The sequence below is a fragment of the Bidens hawaiensis genome, unplaced genomic scaffold (assembly GCF_021521415.1).
Source record: "Bidens hawaiensis isolate Kalapana, Puna unplaced genomic scaffold, B.hawaiensis_p1.1 tig00036852_1, whole genome shotgun sequence".
Taxonomy (NCBI): Eukaryota; Viridiplantae; Streptophyta; class Magnoliopsida; order Asterales; family Asteraceae; genus Bidens; species Bidens hawaiensis.
This window is the reverse complement of record NW_027496442.1, coordinates 88,565-108,877: the sequence shown is the minus strand read 5'-3', so window position 1 is coordinate 108,877 and position 20,313 is coordinate 88,565. Positions and strand designations below refer to the sequence as shown.

The window sequence follows — 20,313 nt, the reverse complement described above, 5'->3', positions numbered from 1 at the left end:
CTCACACACGTTTATGTGTGAGCAGAAAACCGAACCATAACTGAAACAACTATAAAACTCAACTAAATGGATCAATTAAGAAACGGGTGGTTCCGTCGTTTTATGATAACTAGTTTTTATGCTTAAGTTACGCTTACATGTATATAAATAATCACATTAACTAAACCGAACCAACTTTAAAACCATCCTTCATAATTTTTTAAAATTTTTTTACAAACCAATATGCTGTATATCAAAACTTTTGTTATGGACTTATAGTTTTAAATATTTTTCTACTTATTGTAAATAATAGATTATATTTTATAAACTTGTGTCATTATTTTTGTACAAGTAACATATTTGTTGTAATTTATTCTTTATTAATTAAAACTAGCTTCGAGTTAGCTGTTAAATGATTATAAACCAAATTAACCAAACAATCTTTACTGATTACCAAATAAACCAAACCAACTCATACTCGAGCCGAGACACGTGTAAATTAGACAGAACTTGCTATAAAAGTAAAACAAGTGAATGAACAATAATATTATCAACCATAATAAAAACAGAAGCTGATAATAACCTTGATGCTAATCACAAACCTTATAAAATAACACATGTAAAATAATATGTATAAAAACTTGTAATGCAGTATTAGACAGCACTAATACTAAATATGTACATATAATTACCAGTCTACTTCCAAACCTTGACCGTGCCATCTCTGCTGCTTGATAACAACAGTCTCTGGTTCAGTTTTACGGAAGCTAGAGAGAGGATAGAGTCACGGTGACAGCCGCCCGTGTCGGTGGCTGCAGCTGCAAGAACCGCTTTGCCAGTCGGCCTTGTTTCTAACACTCGTCTTTTCGACTCCTGTTATTAACAAGTGAATCTTATGTGAGACTTATTATTAAACATGGATTTGGTATTATTAGTGTATTGTTTCTTGATGACACTAATCAATCTCCAACCGGCAATTTTCATTTTCATTTTTTTAGAGGCCATGAGAACTTGTTACCGGAAAGCTCACGGCATACCCTGCTAAATAATGAGATCAAGTGCGTACAATTATGGCTGTAAACCACACGACACCGAAAAAATCATTTAAGTTCATTCGCTTAATATCAATCATGTTCATGAACGTTCGGGAAGGTGTCCGTTTATGTTCGTTCGTTTATATTCTGTCATTAAAAGTTTCAATACTATATATTTTTTAAAATTTTAGTTTAGTGTCCTAACATTTAAACTTTTTTAAAAATTTATATTTTTATTGGTTTAATATCTTAACTTTTATGCTACAAACCTTAGCACTTAAATTCACATTTATTTTGATTGATTATGTGACTTATGTCTTAACACTTGAGTTAAGGTTGTTTATTTTTATCCATCAAACTAAATACGTTATAGCTTATGTTTATTTGTTCATTTATATCCTTTTATGTTTGCTTGGATCGTTTATGTTCGTCTGTGTTCGTTTATGAAATTAAAGAGTGAACATGAACTAGATTATTTCATTAATGAACAACACAAACAAGAAACTCCGTTCGATTTGTGTACGCGGATCATTTTTTTGTCCAAAAAATGCTTAACGAACGAACATAAACAAGGCTTCGTTCGTTTCGGTTCGTTCACAGCCCTACTTACAACCGCACCACCGTTGAAAGTTAAAAAAACATTGATGACCAACCTCTTTGGTCACGAGAGGGATAGTAAATAAATCAAAAATAAATATTAATTATTAACTTATTAACAACAATCATAAAAGAATCATAAAAATAAACTGAAAACACAAATTTAATATGGTACTCATATAAAAGTCTTAGTGAGATTGTTTGAACAGTATTTTTTTATTTGTAATTGATTTTTTACTTTAGTTGTTTAATATTAATATTAACATACCTGAACGATTTGCACACCGAAACTGGATTTGGTTTCATAGAACTCATCATTCCCAACGCCCTTAATTGACGGGCCGCAAACACAATAAGTTCGTTCTGGGCTGCATTAATTTAAAAAAAAAAGGTCAGTGTTGATATGGTAATGACAATATTTTGATGAGACAAGAATATGAATAAAAACTGAAAAGGGAAAGAGTAGAAACCTCGAATGATCCCATCGCCGGATTTTCAAGTCGGTGCCGCCAGTTAAGAGATCGCCGCCAGGTAATGGGAGCAGTGAACGGATTCCAGGTGACCGTGGAGCGGGTTCGTTAAGTTCATCGACCCTGTACTTGAAGTTTACATTTCTTCTAGAATCTACTTTAGAATGTGTCTTGTTGGATGGGCGGGCAAGGGCAAAAGGTTGGTCCGATGTGTCAGTGTCGTTATCGCTGTTTGCAACCCTCAATACCTGCATACAAAACAAATAGCAATTTGTTAGGAAGAAAAAAATAAAGAGAGCGGGGAACAAAGAAAAAGAAAGTAGCACTATAACAATTAGGCTGAATTATATAGATAAAAAAAACTAAAGAATTCAATTTTGGATCCAAAGATCAAACTTGCTTTAGTTTGGATCCAACTCGTTTTGATTCAAATCCATTTGACCTGAATTTAAAGTTGCAAGGTTCGGACCAAACCCGCTTCGACCATTACACAACCCGACCTAACCTCCATATTTTTGCCACTCATAAAAAAATCGATTATCTATACATAGCTAAAATTACTTAATTACCCTTCCATTTAACCCAACCTGTGAGACGTTTACCCATTACACAAAGTACTTTTTTCTCTAACAAGACCGCCTTTTTTATTCACTCTATCTATTAACACAGGAAAAAATAATCAAGTTTTACAAACACTGAACGTTTAATGATCAACTAATGCAACTTAAAACAGTACAACTGAGTATGCTTATCCAATATCACATCTTCAATTTTTAAAAAGCACACACGCACCCAAATATTAAGAAATAAGTCAATAACGTTCAGTTAAACATGTCATTTTTGTAATTATTTAAAAAATAGTTTCATACAAACTGCAACATAAACCAATGGTAAAACCTAAAAAACCAAAACGAACCCAAACCGAGAAAATCGAAACCAACCAAATTTTCGGTTTTTGGTTAGGTTTTAGCCCAAAATCGACCCATGCAGTAAAGCTCAGAATGAGTAATGTACCTGGTGACAACTCCCATTTTCTGCATTCCACAAAGAAACTTCATTACAACCCGCTGCAACATAAACCAGTGGTCTAACTGTGGTTGACACCGAGGAACTCTGACTAGGAACAAAAAGACACATATCTGCTATCGGACACGCAACCGAATACTGCCAAGAGTTAACCGGAATCCCAAATCTCAAATCCCATAACGTTAAAACCCCCCGTGAAGAACCCGACACAAACCAATTCCCACATGGGCTTGCCACAAGTGCACACACATACCCTTCTTCAGGAACAACTTTCTTATTCCATACATTTGCATTCTCTCGCGTATCACATAAGTGTATCCCACAGTTCTGTGTACTGTAAAGATACATTTTACCATCATCACCACCACTTGAATTATAATTTAATAATGTGAGAATCGCACCTTCTTTAATATTATTCTTTTTTATGTCGATGATTCCCGAGTATTTTTCCACAACGGTTCCGAGCCCGTGAGAAACGTAATCGACTGAAAACGTGTGGATTGTACCGTCGGATGCCCCTACAACCACCTGGGCCGACCCGTGGATCATCGTGGTGCAAAGTGCACGGCTTCCGTCTAGACAATACGTTAATTTTGATTTGAACGAGATGTCCTTTTCCAGTTTCCTAGAGTCCCAAACCTTAACGGTGGAATCATCGGACGCGGTTACAAAAAACGTTTGGTCGGTTGAAAGCGAAATGTCGTTGACGGCTGAACGGTGTTCTTGTAAGTGTGCCACTAACACGCCACGTGGACGCCACCCGGGATCGGGATTTGAGCTTGAGTTTGAAGAGTTATCGTCCACCATAACCGAGACGCCTTTTAAAGATCCTGTTTCTTGTAACTTGTTGCTGACGTGGAGTTCTTGAAACTTGTTGCTGACGTGGAGTTCTTGAAACTTGTTGCTGACGTGGACGGTTTGATCCGGTTCGCGATCTTCCAGCTCGTGTACCACTCTATGAAGTTGAGAATCAGTCGTTGATGACAAGGATTCAGGCGCTGCAGGCACGTTTCCAGGTGGCGATTTTCGGTTATCGTATTTGAAATAGTATAACGGTATACCGTCTGACGACTTATCACCGATTAAACTACTCGCACCGCTAATTTGTGGCGACATAAAACCCGAAAACTTTAACTTGTCTGAAAATAAAGGATCCAAAATATCAACCGAACCTGAAGCGGTTCTCGCAAAGCTTCCAATCTCACCGAGAGTAAACGACTGGTGAATCGTGCCGGTAACAGGCTTCCAATCAGGCCACATTTTGATCTGGTCCAGCTCACGAACACTTTTCGTGTAAGCGTCATCGCTTTCCGGTTGTTTGGCTTTTGAAGATGATGACGATGATGAGTTGTTGTACCATATTTTCCTTTGTCTTTCCAACATATCTGAACTTTTGTTGTTTTCTAAAATCTGGTAAAAAACCTGTCTTGAAACGGGAGGTTTTAAACACGAAAAAAGAGCTTTTTCAGAAGCTAAAGAAGCCGGTTGCCTACGAAGAAAAGGACGAATTAACGGAACAAGAAAAACGTATGAATCAACCGCACCTAACGTTTCACTACTCGCTGCAATAAACGTGACCACCGATCGTCTAACCCATTGACTTGGGTAACATAAAAGCGGGAACGCGTGTTCAATCATTTCAAGAAGTACCCGTTTCCTTAAAAACCCACTTGTGCATAAAATCGACAAACAATCTAACGAATTGACGATTACGCCCTCGGTCGAGTCACCCAACGCCTGTTCAAGATACGGTAAAAGATACTCCTCGACACTCCGTTGACCGACAAAGAAACAAACGTAAATTATCTGACGGTAGAAAACCGACCGCAAAAGCTCGTCTTGATCGTTAAGAAACGCGGGTAAGATCGGTAATAAGAAGTCGTTACTTTGTCTTTGACCGAAAAACCAACAAAGATTACCAACATCTTGTAACAACGCTCGTCTTATATTCGGTGTTTGTTTCGGTCCCATCACAAGCTCTTGAATAACTTCAGCTATCGATTTCCTTAATTGCGCCAGCTGTGCATCGTTTTTCCCGGTTATTTTTTGTGATTTTTGATTTACACTTAAATCATTTAAAACCCCGGCTTCTGTTAAACTTATCGAGTGAAGTAAAAACCCGTAAGCGGTTAACGCTAGTTTAGAAATATTACTCGCATAGCATATTCTCACACTTTCTTCCGGATCATCTGGAAGCATCGAAAGCATCGGGAGGATATACTCGGGGAATATTTTCGAGTCACTTGGCGGGAAATCCCGAACCAATGGTAAGATATCACAAAGCGTTTCCAAAGCAGCCGATCTAACGATTGCTGATGAATCCGAAAGCATAGCGATAACGTAGGGAAGCACACGCTGTAACCGATCATCGTCATCGATGTATAACGAGCACGACTTTAATAACAGTACTGCACTTCTTCTTAACTGAGGCGTTTTAACGTTTCGTATACACGAACAGAGTAATGACGCGATTAAAACCATTCCTTCACAGCTAGTGTTGTCTTGTGGTAGGGGTAAGAATGGCATTCCGAAAGTATCAGACTGGTTGTCGTAGTCGGACATTAACGAGTTTAAATCACTCATTGTGATTTCTCTTAAGAACGGATGGTGGTTTCTTTTGAACACGTTTGAGATTGTTTGAAGTAACTTTCCTTGTTTGTGATTTGGGGAATTTTCTGAAAGAATAACGTCTTCCATCTTTAGTTTTATATCTGGTTTAATGTCAGTTTCATCCCCAGTTCGGTTGGTTAACATTTGTTTTAGTATTTCTGGGAAAGAAAGCTGGAGCATTGCCACCTGTATCAAAAGATTAAAAGAGCTTTATACATTTTGGGTAGTAAATGAATTTAACAAACATTAAATTGGATCTTTCTTACCCTAGAATCAGGATTGATTGGATTCAAATTTGAATATAAATTATGCAGGAATGGTGAGAAGTAGCATGGAAGAACAGCACCTGCATACGTTTGCAGGTAGCTTTCAGCAGAGCAACGGGAATCGGGGTCTAGTTGAATCATATGAAGAATCATTTTGCGGATTCCCGAATCTGGAATCTGCATTGTATGTTCAGAATAAATAATAAGGAACTATATATGAATTAATGTATATCAGCAAAAGCTAGGCTTGTAAACGAACAGAACGTTCAGCGGGAAGTTTGTTTATGTCCGTTTACTTAATAAACGAGCGAACATGAAAATAAAATTGTTCAAGTAGTTAAAAGAGCGGACATAAGATATGTCTCGTTCGTTCATTTATGTTTGAGAATGTTCAATAAACCGTTCGGCGGGAAGTTCGTTTATGTTCGTTTATTTAATAAATGAACGAACATATCCAAAAAATTTTGTTCATTTAGTTAAACAAGCGGGCATGAAATATGTCTTTCGTTCATTTGTGCTTGTGAACAGTGAACTTTCATTTATGTTCGTTTAACTTTGTAAGTCCAGCACATCGTTCACATTTACTTCTAATTGGTTTTAGCTCGGTTATGTCCGTTCATCTATGTTCAATTAAATTAGTTCATTACGTTTGTGAAATATTCGTTTATATTGTTAGCGAACGAACACAACCATGTTCATTTTCTTAACGAATGAACGTACACGAACAAGAGAACTCGCCCGTTTAAGTGTTTCGGTTAAAGTTAAAACAAACGGTTCGTTTACAAGCCTAGCAAAAGTTCACCTTCTCTAAATGTTGGCTGGGATCAAATTGGCCCCTTCGATATGCAAGTAGTTGTGATAGTTCAAAAAGGGGTTGACCTTCTAGAAAAAGTTCTGCAATCACACACCTAAAGTAACAAAAGCAGATAATAAGATAATGTTAAACCAATCTAAACGCAATTATAATTAAAAAGAGAAGGCTTACCCGACAGAAAAGATGTCCATTGATGGCCTTAAAGGTGCATCTTGTGCAACTTGAATCTCACCCCCATGCTCATAAAATCTCTAAAACAGTAACAAAAAGGTCAGCAAATCCTCTTTGGGTGTGTGAGAGAGTTGACCATAATTTAAATATTCGTTGACCATAACTAATAACTACCTTATTTGAAATATAGAACTACCATATGAACAACAAAAGTACTCTAGGACATTTATAAAGTTAAGGTGAAAAAAATATATTAATAACTAACGAAAAAACAACATTTATTTAAGAAATATGAATTCACCTCTGGTGCAAGATAGCAGCGTCTTCTTCCTCCAGTATCAAAGAAAAAGGAGAAATCAGAGGGATCGTCATGAGGAATGTATGTTGGTTTAAAGGATGCAAAGTCAGCAAGATAAAGCCAGTTCCAAGAAGTAACCAACACGTTCTCACATTTAATATCACCTGAAAAAATAATTAAATTCACACTACCAAGACCACATAAATGATATATAAAAGCTAGAGAATACTTATGAGGCTTATGTATACATTATTCTAGAATATAGATATAAAAAAGAATAATATCAATGAGCTAACCATGACAAACGCCATTATCATGACTCTGTTTCACTGCATAAAGCAACTACACAACAAGAAACATAAGAAAACAAAACACAGAATCATGTAATCTTGTGAATTGTGATAATAATAATAGTAATAATAATAATAATAATAATAATAATAATAAAATTATTAGTTTATATAACTGGATAAAGGGTAAACCTGAAAAGCCAGCCATTTCTTCTCAACAAGGCTTAGAAAAGGTCGTGTGCTCAGTCGATCATGAAGGTTATTGAAGAAGTATTGTCTCAACAAGTAAGCAGCTTTATCAGTCTCAAGCCAAAACTGCAATACATTTTATTCTTTAGAAAAGAATAAATTACTGACAAAACAAGTTACGAAATCACTTTTGTGTGTCACCTATAAACATACATACACAAATATGCAGACACTTGGTTCAGCATATAGAAACAATAGACACAGCCAATCAACAGCATATTTTTTAGAAATTAAACCATTTTTAGGCTATAATGAACTACTTCAAACTCATTCTTGGCCAACCCTAACTCATTTAGGATAAAAGTTCTACACAGTTCAACCTACGAATTTGAAGCTCATGTGTTCCATCATTTAGAAAGATAAATGATTCATATTTTTGGGTACTTAAAAGAAGGAAATTGGGAGTTTAAGTGAGCCTGTTGCTAATAGGCAGGTATGAAAAACGACAACGAAAACGACTTAGTCTAAGATTGCATTGCACGTGTCACCAAATTTAGTCCTTATATCCATTTCTGTTATACAAACACCCTAATTGCTGATTTTATCCATGTTAAAGATTACTTATGGTGTCACTGCTTGGCACTCCCGTCTTGGCATAAAGATAAGTTGTCTACTTTATTCAAAAACTTAAAACTTAATTCTCTTTGTACCTTAACAGACTTTTATATGTTGTAAATTTTCAGCTTTTTTCAATATTGCACCCAACACTACACATAGCTTTATAAGCCTACGTTTCACCTGAGCAATCTAAGATCCTAAACAATCCTTTTGGCGTATATTTTTACCCTCTTCTTTTCCCAGCAAGACAAACAAATCACACACTCAGGCAACTATTTGTCATGCCTTTTCTTTTTAATGTGAGATTCTTTTTGTTCCATCTATATATACCATTCTAATCTAAAATCATTAACCAAATACAGAAGCAATAGCACCACCGAAGAACTCACAGTTACCATACAATAAGCATCATCCAGCCTAAAAAGGTAATAACACAATTACATAAGCATTCTGCATCTATCTTTTTTTACCCTATGATTTGACATATATTTTGAATAGTTACCTAAACAATACTACAAGTCTAGAAGCCATTCTAATAAAACTTCTTCAACTTTTCGATTATGATGCTATAAGCATTCTATGAAATTCTTACATGTCCCCTTTGTTTTGGTAGAGATAGCATTACCTTTCAATTACATATAACTCCTAGATTTGAGCAGAGTTTTGAGGTACTAGAAAAATAATATAACTACACAGTTTACATCAAGTCATATCAATCTCCAACTTATAAAATATTTGCCTCTAATTTATAAAACTTTCCAAGTTTCTCTTTCTGTACATAATAAATCAAGATAAAAAAAATCTCGATATAAGTTGTTCGGTTCTTTTACAGCCCTAACAGTACTTCAATAACCTAAATTTCAAACAGCTTTATAATAATAACAACAATTAACAAAACGATTAGACATTAATAATAATAATTATAATTATAAAAGCTTAAAAGACGAGCATGAACAAGCCATTGTTTGATTTGTTTCAGTTCAATTACATCCCTAACTCTGCTTATTACCATTCAATTAAGATTAAGCTAAGTTCCTTCAACTCCATACTAAGGCAATGCGTAGTGGGGCGATGGGGGAGATTTTTTTGAGGAACACCCCCCCCCCCCGGCCGATAATAGGGACGATAAAGGGGAGAGGGCGGGACGAAGAATAATATATATATATATATATATATATATATATATATATATATATATATATGGAGCTACAACACCATTACACCCCTAAAACGAAAGCCCACCATTTGCTTACTGACACCACATGGCGCAAACCACCTCATTTTGTAGCCCCTCCACTACACATAGCCTAATATAACTAAACAATACTAATTACCTAAACTTCAAATACCTCTACACAATCAGATAACAATAATAATAATAACAACAACACGGAAGGTAGGCAAACCTTAAATCTATCGAGAAACAGGCAAACTTACATCATAAACTACAAACTAACACATACAACAGCAACAACAATTAATAATAATAATAATAATAATAGACCTGAAAGGGCCAGACGTGCGGGTTCTCCATCCGACTAAAGATCTCTCGAATCCTGGCCAACCTCCTCTCATACTCTCTCAAATCAACGGAGTCACCGCGCTTAAAATACACCTTCACAAGCACCAATCCTTCATCATGCTTACACTGAATCGATTTCAGAAACCGTGCTCGTCCCAAAACCTCCTTCAGCACCAAATTATACGACGACGGGAGGTCGTGGAGGTAGTACTCGGTTGCAGAAGCTTGCGTTGTACGTGCGATCTTATTGCCCATGGGGATATTATTATTATTATTGGTTTACAAACCCTAATTCATGTTTAATTCGAATTGTGAATACTAGGGTTTGAGAGTGGGATATAATAATAGTAATAATAATAATAATATGTGGAATTGATGGTGTGATTTGAGAGATCGGAAGCGTGTGAAGGAAGTAATCGGATTTGGATTAAACTCCGGTAACGACAACGGGACGACGGGAGTTACAGAATGGAGTCAGCGTGGTCGTTAGCTTATCGTTTTGTATTTTGCGACGAACACATTATATCTGAGAGTCTTATTTTACCCCTTAAAAAATAAAAAAATCATAACTCGAAATGTAATAAAAAAACGAAAGAATTTAAAAATACAAAAATGTTTCATCGACTTTTTCGTTCTCATAAAAAACAACAATGGTAAGTGACAAAATTCGTTGTGTATTTTTGTTTATCACAGTGTTTTGTGTTTGTTTTCGTTATTGATTGTGTTTTTTTTTCCTTGATATTGTGTCTTTTTTTATTTATATTTTGTTATATTTTGTTAGACATTGTGCTATATTTTGCGATCTATTATGTCTTTTTTTTGTTATAGTTGTGTCTTTTGTTGATTTTCGTCATTGTCTTTGATCTCGGCATTGTGTCTTTTCGTCAATTTTTTTATTTTTTTGTACTTTTTGGTTTAAATTTTGAACGGGAATGAAGGTGAAAACATTTCAGTTTTTTTATTTTTTATTTATAATTTGAGTTATGATTCTTTTATTATTATTTTTTTTTAATTTTTAAGGGGTTTTTACTTTTTGGTGCGGTCAAAAATCCATCTTACACTTCTCATTTTTGTCTCTCTTTGTATTTTAACTTTACCCTAGATTGTTTTTATTTTTATCAAAAGGCGATTGATGTTTTATTTTTATTTATTACATCGAAATAAATAGAGTATGGGTGATATGGGGGGTGAGCACGGTTTGATTTGGTTCGATTCGATTCGGTTTGTAGGTGAAACCCAAACCGAAACATAAAACTCGGTTTTTCGAATACACAAACCGATTGGTTTTTGGTTTTCGGTTTTTCGGTTTTTCTGTTTTTTCGGATTTGGTTCGGTTATAATCAATTTTTTGTGTGTGTGTGTGTTGACGTTGCAAAAAAAATCCAAAAAAAATTCAAATGCATATTAGATTCAAAACAAAAAAATATGATTTGTTATGTGGAACCAAAAAAATACAAATTTGCAAAGGTACTAGAGTTTAGAATTCAACAAAGTTTTTAATCAAAAAACACTAAAAGTTTAGTTTCAATCTTCATTCTTCATCTTATTCATCTTATTCATCTTCAAAAAAACAATACAAAACACGTATAATTGTATTAATATTTAAGTAAATACACATATCGGTTCGGTTCAGTTTTTTTCGGTTTTTTAAAAATGGATAACTAAACCGAAACCGAAAATTCGGTTTTTAAAAAAACAAAAAATTAACCGTTGGTTAATTTTTCGGTTTGATTTTTCGGTTAATTTGGTTTTCTACTCACTCCTAGGCTGAGCAATGGCTCAAAACCGAACTAGACAGACATGGGCGCAACTACTTTGGGATCTGGGGTGGGCCCGGTCATTGCCATTTTTTCGGTTAATAGAGTAAATTTCGTGATTTTTGCTGAAAAATTTTGTAGGTATTAAGTGCGGTCACCCCCGATGTATTTTTCCGAAAAGCTAACAGTCACCACTGATTTTCTTTTTTTATATATAATACCCCATCGTTTGATTTTTTATAAAACCTTGCAGTTTTTGTAACAAAAGTTATAAAATAATAGTCGAATAGTAAAAGATTTATTTTTATAAATATTTTAGGTGTTTGCAATTCTTCTTCTAGGTACTCATCCTTAGGGATGGATCGGTACCCTACTGGTACCAAAAATCCCGATCCCGAAAATCACAATTGAAGGTAAAATTAGGGATACTCAAAATTTGGTACTGATTCGGTACAGACAGTACCAAATCGGTACCGGTATTGGTTCGGTACCAATACCGAATTTTCTCATCCCTACTCACCCTTCCTCTCGTATTATTATTAATATTTTAGGTCTTTTGTTGGTTAAAAAACTATCTTGTTTTTTTTATTGTAAGAACAATCGTTTGAATAAATGAAGAAAAGTTTTATATATATATATATATATATATATGTCATATTGTTTGATCTGACCCGAATCCAATCACCGACACAAACCGAATCATGGACCCGCAAAATTTTTGGGTTCTTAACTTCGGTCACCCCCGTGATTAAGCCCAAGCTTCGCCACTGCAGACATAAATGGAATTGAATTGGAACTATTAAATGCTAAAAATAAAAACCAAAACCGGAAGATATTTTAACGATTCTGGTTCGGTTTGGAAATGAGTAAAAATGTTCTTGCTAGAAATGGCTTTCAATTAAAATTCTAAGAGCGGATCAATAAGGCGTTTTTAAGGGGCGTTTGTTCATTTCATAAGTTGGTTCATATTGTGGATGTAGTTTTTATTATGTGTTTTTGAGTTGAGTTTTTTCACAAGAATTACCAAAAACATATGCTAAATACATATTCTACACATTCATACATATTCCACACATTCATACAGATACAGATGCTAAAGCACCAGATTACAGTGAATGAATAAGCAAACAATACCATGATAGACCAACAGGTGATTACTCTATTTGTTTCTTTTATAACTTTTTCAAGTAGTGTAATTATCATACTATAACCATCAAAACTGGTTATAGTGTACTCACATAGAGTAATTAGTTGTTTTTTGTGTGCAACTTGTCTGTTTAAGGTTTCTGTAACATGTTCTTAGGCTGTAGTGTAACTATTTTCACGACTAGAGTAATTTTCATAGTTGTAGTATATAGTGTATTTATTATGCATAAGTAGAGTAATTATTAACATGTGTTCTAAGTAGTTGTTTTTGTGTGCAACTTGTCTGTTTATTACTTTTGTAATATGTTCTTAGGTTGTAGTGTAATTTTTTTCACGACTAGAGTAATTGTCATAGTTGTTTGTAGTTGTTGTGTATATAGTGTGTATAAGTAGAGTAATTATTAACATGTGTTCTAAGTAATTGTTTTTTGTGTGCAACTTGTCTGTTTATGGCTTTTGTAATATGTTCTTAGGCTGTAGTGTAACTATTTTTATGACTAGAATAATTGTCATAGTTATAGTAGTTGATGTGTATATAGTGCATTTACTATGTATAAGTAGAGTAATTATTAACATGTGTTTTAAGTAGTTTTTTTGTGTGTAATTTGTTAGTATATAACTTTTGTAATATGTTCTTAGGCCGTAGTGTAATTATTTTCACGACTAGAGTAATTGTCATAGTTGTTTGTAGATGTTGTGTATATAGTGTATTTAGTGTGTATAAGTAAAGTAATTATTAACATGTGTTCTAAGTAGTTGTTTTTTGTGTGCAATTTATCTGTTTATGGCTTTTGTAATATGTTCTTAGGCTATAGTATAATTATTTTCATGTCTATAGTAATTGCCATAGTTGTAGTAGTTGTGTATATAGTGTATTTAGTATGTATAAGTAGAGTAATTATTAACATGTGCTCTAAGTAGTTGTTTGTTGTGTGTAATTTGTCTGTATATGACTTTGTAATATGTTCTTAGACTGTAGTGTAATTAATTTCACGACTAGAGTAATTGTCATAGTTGTTTGTAGTTGTTGTGTATTTAGTATGTATAAGTAGAGTAATTATTAACATGTGTTTTAAGTAGTTGTTGTTTGTGTGCAACTTGTCTATTTTGGCTTTTATAATATATTCTTAGGATGTAGTGTAATTATTTTCATGACTAGAGTAATTGTCATAGTTGTAGTAGTTGTTGTGTATATAGTGTATTTAGTATGTATAAGTAGAGTAATTATTAACATGTGCTCTAAGTAGCTGTTTGTAACGTTAATTAAATAGTGAAAAGGACAAAAAGTGAAAGAATATCCGTGAAAATGGCTTGTAGATATTCCAATAATGAATCGTCACCTATTGTTTTAGGTGATGATGGAGAAGAAGCTACCGATGCAAAGATTATAGTGCCAAAAAAAACTACTGGTAAAGAAAAGGAGGTTAAGAAGGATATAGTGATGAAGAAACAGAAGCAAAAGAAAGCTATAGTGAAGAATGATGTGGGGAAGAAGCAAAATAAGGATATAATGAAAAAGGATGTGGGGAAGAAACAGAAGCAGTTGGTTGACTCAGGTGATGATTTTGAATCACCTAACAAACGGTCTAAGAGAAGGATTCCAAAGCCAATCCCTAGGAAGCCATTTATGGATTTTGAAAACAAGAGACTAAAATTGCGTTGCAACCCGGGCAAGTTTATTGATGTAATAAAATCATTATCTGAAAAACAAACTGAAGCAGTCAAAGAAATGGGATTTGAGAGTATATTATCCTTCAACATAGCTGCTACCCCTACACGTTTAGCATATTGGCTACTCGTGAATTATGATGAACACAGAAATTAGCTCAATATAGGAAATCGTATAATCAAAATAACACATTCACTTGTAAAGGAATGCATGGGGATTTCGATGGGGTCTTTAACATTTTTTCAACAAAACAAACCAAGAAAAGGTTGTAACATCACGTAAATTTCGGGCCAAAAATGTCAAGTTTCCAAAGTCAAGGGACCAATTCTGCCAATTTCCAAACTCCAGGGACTAAAATGTAAATACTGTTTTCTAAACCCATCGCGCTACGTGACAGGGTCAAGAAAGACACCCATCGTGTACCGCGATGGGGGTGTCTGACACGGATTGACACGTGTGCCACGTGGCACACGGTACCAGCGTCTGCTGCCACGTGTTGACACGTGGCAGGTCTAGTGGTCTGACTCGCCAAGCCTACGTCGCGGTACGCGACGGGTCAGCCCAGAGACCCATCGCGTACCGCGATGGGTCCAAGATCAGCCCTATAAATAGGGGTTACGGGTTCATGCCATTCTCACCTCAAAAATCACACACATACTCTCTTTCTAGACTCACACGCTACCTCGTAAAGCGTGCCCTTGATCCGTCTCGATAAACGTGCCCCGAACCTCGTTTTCCGTGCCCGTTACCTCGATATACGTGTCACTACCCAACATCCCGAACAAGAAGGAGGTACTGCCCGACGACCTGGTGATTTTCTCGAAGTACGTGCCAAAGGTGTTGACGTCTCGAAAAGCGTGCCAAGTGTAAGAAGGTGTTGATCAAGTAGAAGTTCATAAGCAAGCGATGTCGAAGTGCTGCCCAAGTGTCTAGGGTATTGCCAAGCCAAGCAAGGTAGGCATAATGCCCGACCAAAATAATAATACAATATTGAGAGGGCTTAATACCCTAAGTCAATATTATTCTCGATTAACGAAAGAAATATATAACAAATAAAAGAAAGATAAAATATATATATATGAATATATATAAAGATAAGATTATTCTTTGTTATAGAAATATATTATTTAAGTATTATGAATATACTTAAATAATAAAAGAAATACGTTTCTTGAAGAAGAAGAAGAAACGTCAGGTTTTCAATATAAACTAAAGGTTTATAAATTACTATTAAAACTAAAGGTTTTAAAGTAAATAAAAATGAACTAAAGGTTCATCAAGATGATAAGACTAAAGGTCTTAAGCCGGATCGTGTATCCGACTAATGAATGTTATACTCGTACTATAGGTGCGAGATAGCAAAGGAAGAACTAACGGACGGTGTTGGAAGCCGGTCCCATTGAAAGGTGAATACGCCCCACTTTTACAAACTTGTTTTCAACGAGTCAATTTGATTATATGTAAAACTTTACATGAGGCTATGTGTCTCTAAAAACATTGTAACTAAGAGTATAAGCCAGCCCTCAGGCTATGGTATACGTTTGTCTGGATCCTTACATATGTGGAACGCGGTGGGCACATCGCACCACGCTTGGTCACGACCTCCAGCCACGAAGGGCCGGACCTAAGTTACGTCCGAGAGGGGAATGGCCATGTGTATATTTATGGTACCTAAGTTATGTCATAAACGCTGCGGTGTTTCGCTGAGGTGACCTAGTGCAGAGACTCGAGTTTATGATGATTGTTTAACTTGATTATTCCTAAGCCAAGATGGGCCGAGGCTTATGTAGTCTCGAGGGGTAATTAAGTAAAGTAAATGTTTTTGCGTCAGCATATTCACCAGCATACGTTGCTGACGTATTTTATTTAACATTTTGTAGGTAATCAGGATTAGAGCTTGAAAGGACGAAGAAGCTCAAGTATCCGATGGCTCGGATCACTTTTATGTAAATATTAAAACGTGGTGGTTTTGTAAAACGTATAAACAAGTAAAACCAAATGAGACTTTCGTCTCGTCTTTTGTATTGTAAATATTTATAATATCGATCCTTTGTTTTTATTAAGTCTTCCGCTTAAACCCGCAACTCTGATTTATTTACAAACACGATACCAACTGTGGGTCACACTCCTAGGCCTAGATTGGGGGTGTGACAGGTTGGTATCAGAGCCATCGATCTTAACAAATTGGGTATCATAAAACAATACCCAAGCTTCGATTCAAGCATATGAAATATTTATTTGTTTATTTGAATAGGGATAAGATTGGTTGGTAACCCTTTCTTTCCCTCTCTACATTCTAAACCACCCAAAGATGTCTTACGAAGAATTAATGAAGTATTATGATAATGAAGCAAGAAGAGCAAGGAAGTATTACAAATTCCCTAAGGACATCATGAGCAAGGATTACTTTGAGTCATTTTTCAACTCCAACGAAGGACCTAGCCAACATCCTAACATGGAACCAAGTCCTATCTATCATTTGGACAATACACCACATGAAGTGTACCAACCGCCGAGACACTCGAGTTATCATTCCACAAGTCTACCTATGTATCAACCATCGGAGGTACCGACAAATTATCCTTCCGAAACTCCGACTTATCAACCCATGGAGACTCCACCCCATTACTCAGATCCAATATATGTGCCACCAAATCCACATCCGTCATATTATTTCCTCGCAAACTTACCAATCAAGGAGGAACCCAAATCTCCATCTTCCGAATGGATGAAATGTCACTCCGACCAAAGGAGGTGGCATACCGGCACTTCAACCATGGATACTGCCAATTCTCAAGGGCAATCCCACAAGCCCAAGATGAAGGTGATTATGCCATACGAAAAGATTCACATGCCGGCAATGACGGAAGAAGAACTGGAGGAAGAATCAGAAGAGGAAACTGACCCAGAAATGACCGAAGAAGAACCTATGGAGGAAACCGACCCCGAGGAAGAGTACCCGGACAACCCGAATGAAATAAACACACCGGAGGAAGAACAAACACCAAGTTATGGGTCCGTGGATCCGTACATGAAATTTCTTCAAGAACTTAAGAGTAAGGCATCATCAAGTATCCCACCTTATCAAGGCGAGATTCCATCCATTGAAGAACAGGCCAATGAAATCCGTGAACAGAATGAAGCAGCTAATGCATTCTTCAATTATCCTTCCGACAAGACTGCATCACCATACCCAGATCCCAAGAACCACTACGACATTGTGATGATGGGTTACCGCGACCCACCACCAAGATATGGGTATCCTACTGACATACCGTAGTCCCAGGAGGAGCATTTAGATCGAGCCCTACAAGAGACTGATGAGTTGAGGAAGAAAATTCATGTTGATGGAAAGAAGAAAAAGAAGATGGGAAATAAACTACTTCGCAAATACACCAAACTCACCAAAGTTGTGAAGAAGTTTATGAGAGATTGAGAAGATGATGGAATAGGCGACGAAGTTTGTGTGTAAAATAGTTGTATAATATATGTAACTTATGTAATAAGGATAGGATCTTATATATCGTTTTAAACGATATATAAAGTATGTTGTAAAAAGATATACATATCATTTATGATATGTATATGAATGTGAAATAAATAAAACTTGTATAATAAGAAAAGGAATGTGTTAATTTCAGATCAAGGAATATAAAAGATAAAAAGATTTAAAAAAAATGTCTAGACAAAGCGATAATGGTGAGGTTTCCCGAAAGGAAGCCGAGAAACGAGAAGCGAAAGGGAAAGGTCCCGAGAAAGCACAAAAGGATCCGATTCCCGAAAAATACATGAATCAAATACAACAAATAATCGATGAAGCTGTTAAAGAAGCATCTGAAAATAGATCCCAAACAAAACATTCACATTCTGAAAATCCTTCTCGAAAGTCTGTTTCCAAACCCCGATCTAGACCCTCCCGCATGGACGAAAGCATGCACGAATCAAATGCCGATGGAGGCATAAGACAAGAATTTAAGAAACTAAAAATCGGGGGATGCTCATTCAAAGACTTTAAATATTACGGACCAAAAGAATTTCACGAAGACAAAGGAGCCATAAATACTGTAAGGTGGCTCGAAGAAATGGAAACAATAGTAATCACGAGCAAGTGTACGAAGGAGGAAAAGATCCAATACTCCGCCTTGATGTTCAAGGGCGAAACACATGAGTGGTGGAACGCATTACTCTTGAGTAGGGGAAGAGAAGCGATGTATAGTTTAACATGGAACGAATTCAAGGAGTTGTTGATGTCAAAGTTCTGTCAGATGCATGAGACAGGCCAGATCCAAACCAAGTTCTTAGCTCACAAGGTTGTCGGAACAAACCTTCGTGAGTACAACACGAAATTTCACGAGTATTGCCGTTTAGTGCCCTAGTTGGTTACCCCGGAATCCAGCAAAGTCACACGTTACATATGGGGACTACCACGTGAAATTCGTGACATGGTGAGATCGCACTTGCCACAAACTGCTGACTCCGCGATGGAGTTAGCAGGATACTTGATGGGCGGAATGATCCGCAATAAAGAAGAAGATAAGAAGATCGTGACGACTCACGACTCAAGAAAGGAGGAGATACCCGCTTCAACGGTAAATGGGTTGACCAACGAAGGTCTAACTCCAATTTCGGCGTTCCTCAATGTAAAATTTGCAAGAAGTATCATCGAGGTAGATGCAACTTTGCTTCCCGAGTCTGTAAATCGTGTAATAGACCCGGCCATGTCACGGCCGATTCTTGGAAGAAGAAAATGACTTGCTACAACTGCAAGGAAATGGGACATCTTAGCTTTGAGTGCCCTAAAAATAAGCCCGCAACTGGTGGCGCGGGTGGTATCGGTCAGAAGAATGAGCCCAAGAAGGGCAATGCGAGTGTTTTTGTCCTTGACACGAAGAAAACGACTGACATGCCGGAAACTATAACCGGTACGTTTCTTGTTAACAACGCCTATGCTAGAGTCTTGTTTAATTCAGGAGCAAATTTTAGTTTTATAGATTATAAATTTTGTAGTCTATTAAACGAACCTTTAATCAAACTTAATAAAACTCTAAGCGTCGAAACCGCTAATGGCGACATTGTTAAAATCTCTGAAGCTTTAGAAAACGGAAAAATCTTGTTAGCCGGTTATGTTTTGCCCATACAATTGCTACCTATGACTCTTGCTGGATTTGATGTTCTATTGGGAATGGATTGGTTATCCGACAACCATGCACGTATCCTTTGCAATACCAAGACTGTTGAACTCCAAGCCCCTGATAAACGTACCATACGAATTGAAGGGGACAAAGACGCTGGTCAAGTTAGCCTAATCTCCATGATAAAGGCTAACAAATGTTTAAATCAATGATGCTTAGCATTCATGGCCAATGTCACCGAGGAGTCAAAACCCAAGGAACTTAAAGATGTTCCCGTTGTTTCCAAATATGCCGATGTCTTTCCCGACGAACTCCCCGGCATTCCACCCGATCGTGAAGTAGAATTTAGAATTGATCTTATTTCTGGAACTGCTCCGATCGTTAAATCACCATATCGCCTCGCGCCAACCGAGATGAGGAACTGAGGAAACAACTCGACGAGCTCCTCGAGAAAGGCTTTATACGACCAAGTTCATCACAGTGGGGAGCGCCGATACTATTCATAAAGAAGAAAGATGGATCCATGCGGATGTGCATTGATTACCGAGCTCTTAATAAAGTTACCATCAAAAATCGTTATCCACTTCCGCGTATCGATGATTTGTTCAATCAGCTTCAAGGTGCTAGCTACTTTTCCAAGATTGATCTTCGTTCCGGCTATCACCAACTTAAGGTTCAATCCGAAGACATTCCTAAAACTGCATTCCGAACAAGGTACGGCCATT

The 20,313-nt window shown here is 36.3% G+C and overlaps 1 protein-coding gene across 1 annotated transcript; it reads right to left on the bottom strand.

The window, feature by feature from the left end:
- Positions 1-531: 531 nt before the first annotated feature.
- On the bottom strand, positions 532-10,184 carry LOC143588873 (serine/threonine-protein kinase VPS15-like). Its single transcript, XM_077069777.1, has 11 exons — positions 9,867-10,184; positions 7,748-7,870; positions 7,562-7,607; positions 7,269-7,429; positions 6,968-7,047; positions 6,785-6,890; positions 5,983-6,159; positions 3,095-5,902; positions 2,081-2,328; positions 1,879-1,978; positions 532-852 (listed from the first exon to the last, which is right to left on the bottom strand). Exons 1-11 carry the CDS (start codon positions 10,137-10,139, stop codon positions 676-678), a joined length of 4,299 nt encoding a protein of 1,432 aa, XP_076925892.1. The 5' UTR covers positions 10,140-10,184; the 3' UTR covers positions 532-675.
- Positions 10,185-20,313: the final 10,129 nt, after the last annotated feature.

Excerpts from the sequence above, each read along its gene's own strand:
- LOC143588873 (XM_077069777.1), bottom strand. The coding sequence starts at position 10,139 with ATGGGCAATAAGATCGCACGTACAACGCAAGCTTCTGCAACCGAGTAC. Across the intron at positions 7,871-9,866 it reads CGCACGTCTGGCCCTTTCAG|TTTTGGCTTGAGACTGATAA; the intron begins GTCTATTATTAT and ends AATGTATTGCAG. Across the intron at positions 853-1,878 it reads TCGGTGTGCAAATCGTTCAG|GAGTCGAAAAGACGAGTGTT; the intron begins GTATGTTAATAT and ends TGTTAATAACAG.